Below are 4,414 nucleotides of genomic sequence, written 5' to 3'. Positions count from 1 at the left end.
ACAACTAGCTCAAAGCTTTGAATCATCTCACCTTATGACACGCGATGCAGCTCCACCTCCTTCACATATTCGTGCAAGTACTTGGTTACATATTTGCCATTGAATTGATCCATTCTATTGACGATCACTTGTATGGCTTTGGTTTTTGAAATCTCCCTTCTTTCATTGGCATGTTGTTGCATGAACATTGCAAATGCTTGAAACATTTTCATTGTCGCTGGGTCAAAATGCATACCATGTTGCTCCACATGATCACCCATGGTTATCCACAAAATCTCACCCTAACAGATTCGCCTGGGGTTCGCCAAAATTATGTCGAGAAATTTGCGGTTTTGCTAGGAAGCACCGGGCTTTTGACCGTGAGAGTTTGTGAGAGAACTCCAAAAACTTTATGAAGGAGTTATACCATAGATTCCATGAATTCTAGGGTTTGTAAGGAAGAGAAATCAAAGAAGCCCTACTCTTTCTCTCTTGCACTCACACACACAAAGAAAGAACACAAAAGAGAATATCAAAACAACACAAAGATGAAAACATGAAGGCTATGGTCATATCATATCATGGGTAATATGAAAGGGTTAATAGATGAGTTAATGGCGTTGGAAGGGGGAACACACCCGTCACAAAATAGCGCTCCTCTCTATAGCCTAGGATAACCACTATACCCCAATCCGCTAGAATTCACCTTCCAAAATCGACAATTTGACTGCAAATCCTACACACAAAACCTTTGCACTCACTTAGCCTGTTGTCAGCTTCCACACAACAAAAACCGTTCTCTCTTTGTCTCCCACTCACACCATAGGCTCGGAGAGGCACATACTTCTCAGACCAGCACCACACATGTAGGGATAGAGCAAAGATGAGAAGGGGGAAACATGGGAAAGAGATAACACCAAACTCGGCTATGGTTTTCTTTCTAGTCACAACAAAAAGCTATCACAATCCCAAAGAACCCGCACTATCGCATGGAGTAGTCGTCTCCAATATGATGAGCAACAAAGGGTTGGGAAGGTCTCTGATGCCACCTCGGAATTGTTCCCCTCTTGAGAGCACTGCTGGCACCAACTCTCTCTCAAAATATGGCTTGGGACGCACACCATTCACCATGTTCTTGAGAAGATGACCATCCATTCGCATCAACAAATAAGTGCCATTAGGAAAGGCCTGATGGACTTTATAAGTCCCTATCCACTTCTTCTTAAACTTCTTTTGGAAGGTAAAATCAAGATAGCTTTCATATTTCATCACCAAATCCCCCTTCTCTATTTGATTCTCTGGCAAATTCTGATTGACTTTGCTACTCTTTTCTCTCGCTGCTTCACATAGAAATCTGCTGCCGCTTCATGGTCCATCTTCAGGGCTTCAAGATTGGTTAACTTATCCTGCAAAACATCTTGGTGAGACGTGTTAACCCGCCACATACCTTTTAGTGCACCTAGCTGCACATGAACAGAAAGCACTGCTTCCTTGCCATAGACCAACTCATAGGGAGTAAAGTTGGTAGCCACCTTGTAGAGGTCCTGTATGCCCACAAACATTTATCAAGGTTAGCTTCTGACTCTTCAACCTATTGGTATATAAACTTCGTGAGCATCTTGACGATTTTTCCATTTGAAATCTCAACCAAATCGTTGCACTGAGGATGGTATGGAGACATAAATCTATGCTGAATACCCATCTTTTCCACTAGTGCACGTAGTAGTTTGCTTCTAAAACCTTGACCCCGATTAAAAAATGAGCATCCAGGGCACTCCAAAGTGGAAACATATGCAAATCAAAAACAAACTGAGCAACTGTATGGGCATTTACCTCCTTCATTGCTTTTGCTTCAACCCACCTGGTAAGATAATCAATGGTCACCACATTGTACTTTTTATCACTTGCATACTTAGGCAATGGATTGATGGCATCCAATCCCCACTTCTCAAACGCATCCTAAGCTATGATAGCCCCTTGCGGTTCAGCTACTATCCTCCTTTCATTGATCATTTGGCACGGATGGCATGTCTTGCACCAGTAGTGCACATCTCGTACGATTGAAGGCCACGAAAAACCACTTCATAAAATGCGAAACAAAACTTGATCCTTACCCTGATGACCGCTTTCCTCATGACATTGTTCCAATACCATGCCAATCTCATCCTTGTAAAGAACTCTTCTCAACACTCCATCTCTTCCATAGGTTATCATATCTTCTCCCACCAGAGTGAACTTCCGTGCCTTTTGAACAACTCTTCTTTTTTGCAGCTTTGAAAACCCCTCCGAACATTGACCTGTACTAAAAAAATCATCAATCTCCTTGAGAGTTTTTCTACCTGCATAAGTAGCCGGTGCCACATATAGACTTGATACTTGAGCCTGCACTCGACTACTAGCTAACCAATCCACTTCTTGATTTTGTTCTCTCCTAGGTAACATGCTTAAACTGGCTTCTTCAAAGAACTTTATTAGCTTCTTTAAGGAAAAAAACCAATTTTTGAGAGAATCCCTTTTTACTTGCCACCACTGCCCCAAAAGCTGCTTGATAACTAAGAGGGCATCACCCTTAACTACCTTGGAGATTCCAAACTTGACACATTGCTTGAGCCCCAAATGGAGTGTCAAGTATTCCACTTCATTATTTATGGGAGCACCCTCCAAATCATAGGCCTTGGAGAAAATTACCGCTCCATGGGGATCTTGAATGACCACATCGCCTCCTGATTTTTGCACAACTCTTCTATAAGCGCCATCAAACCACATGGTAAAATATTCCTTCAGATCTGGTTCCTCTGTGTCATCTTCTTTTACCACCCTCGGGTAGATGGGTAGGTCCGCATCCTTGTTGATAAAGATATCCGCCAAATGAGACCTACTAGTATGGTCAATTTTAAACTCAAATTCAAACTTCTGCAATTCCAGTACCCATTTCCTTATTCTTCTCCTTGGTTGTAGATGAAGCACCACTTCAGGAAACAAATTGTTAGATGTGAGCACATAAAACTTCCGTACGTTTAAATGCACTTTGAATTTGTGGCAGGCAAAGACCGAGGCCATCACCCACTGTTTAGCCTCTGTATATGATCTCTCCCCTGGGCTAATCACTCTGATATCAAAATAGATTGGTTTGTAGCACTTACCTACCTTCTGCATTAGTACTATACCTATAGCAACCGTACCCACCGTCATGGCCACATAAAAAGCATACTCATTGTTAGGACACACCGTAGGCAGCTGACACAATAATACCTTCACCTTATCAAAGGCTACTTGTGCATCTTCAGTCCATCAAAAACCATGAACCTGCTGGCTCAACTTTTGCAGGGGGTACACATATTGGGAGAGCATCGAAAAGAACCTCGCCAAATATTTGAGTTTGTGCACAAAAGAAGCCAAACCGGTCGCATACGTGGGGAGGCTCCATCAAAACTAAAGCCTTCACTTTTTAAGGATTTGCTTCAATACCATTCTATGAGACCACATGGCCCAACAGATGAGCCCGTGGCTGTGCCAACTTGCACTTCTTTGGGTTCAGTTGCCCTCCTTCTTCATCTAATCTTTGAAAACATAAATTTAACTTGGACAGGTGCTCTGCCTTGGAGCTATACAATATCATCCATAAAAACTCTGATAAACTTACCCAAATATGGCCCAAATAACCTATTCATCCAATGCTCCCTTTGACCATTGAGTTGTGCTTGTCCTCTACCTCGACCAAATAGAGGGTACATGCCACCTCTTTCCCTTGGCGGATGAGGGTAGTTTGGAGCATAATGGCCCTCTTCTCCGCAATTATAACACCTACCTGACAGTTGCCTAACCCTACCTCTTCCTGCTCTTGGCTGTCCTCTGTCCATCACACTCAAGCGTAATTCCTGCATTTGCTCACTTAAATCTTGGATATTACATATCCATTGTTGAGGAATTGCTACCACCCCTCAGTTCCTTGGTTGTCCACTTGAGCTTCCTCTCTTTGAGTTGGAACAGGGTTCGGGACAATCAACTCGTACCCCATTGAGCCTTGCTCAATTTTCTTTTTGATTTTCTTGCTTTTGGCCCCTGCAATAACGACAGCCTCGTTGTAATTTTTCAGGCTTTCCAAATCCACTTTTTCTTGAACCTTGGGATGCAAACACGCCATGAACTTCTCTATCTTGAAGTACTCCCCACCACATGTGCCAATTGCATGGCGATTGCAAAATCCCTACAATGCTCTTCAAAGCAGGCAAGAAAAACTCCAAATTCTTCGTTCACATACTGCTTCAAATTCTTCAATTTTGCATCTAAATCAACAGGAGATACCTCTTTTCAAAAGTCCTATAGAAATCAAGTTTGCAGTGTTGGCCACATAAATCTCGGTTCACCCTCCATTGCATAGGACCAAGTCTTTGCCCTTCCTCGCATCAATAGTGGAACCATCTGCATCTTGTTG

The 4,414-nt window shown here is 42.7% G+C and overlaps 1 protein-coding gene across 1 annotated transcript; it reads right to left on the bottom strand.

Moving 5' to 3' along the window:
* Positions 1-2,061: 2,061 nt before the first annotated feature.
* Positions 2,062-3,171, bottom strand: LOC147439463 (uncharacterized). The gene has a single exon (XM_086484019.1). It carries the CDS (start codon positions 3,169-3,171, stop codon positions 2,062-2,064), a length of 1,110 nt encoding a protein of 369 aa, XP_086340145.1.
* Between the last annotated feature and the right edge of the window lie 1,243 nt (positions 3,172-4,414).

This window comes from Adiantum capillus-veneris, chromosome 16, assembly GCF_014529385.1.
Source record: "Adiantum capillus-veneris isolate H3 chromosome 16, ASM1452938v2, whole genome shotgun sequence".
NCBI lineage: Eukaryota > Viridiplantae > Streptophyta > Polypodiopsida > Polypodiales > Pteridaceae > Adiantum > Adiantum capillus-veneris.
The sequence above is the reverse complement of the archived record's forward strand: the minus strand, read 5'-3'. Positions and strand labels throughout refer to the sequence as shown.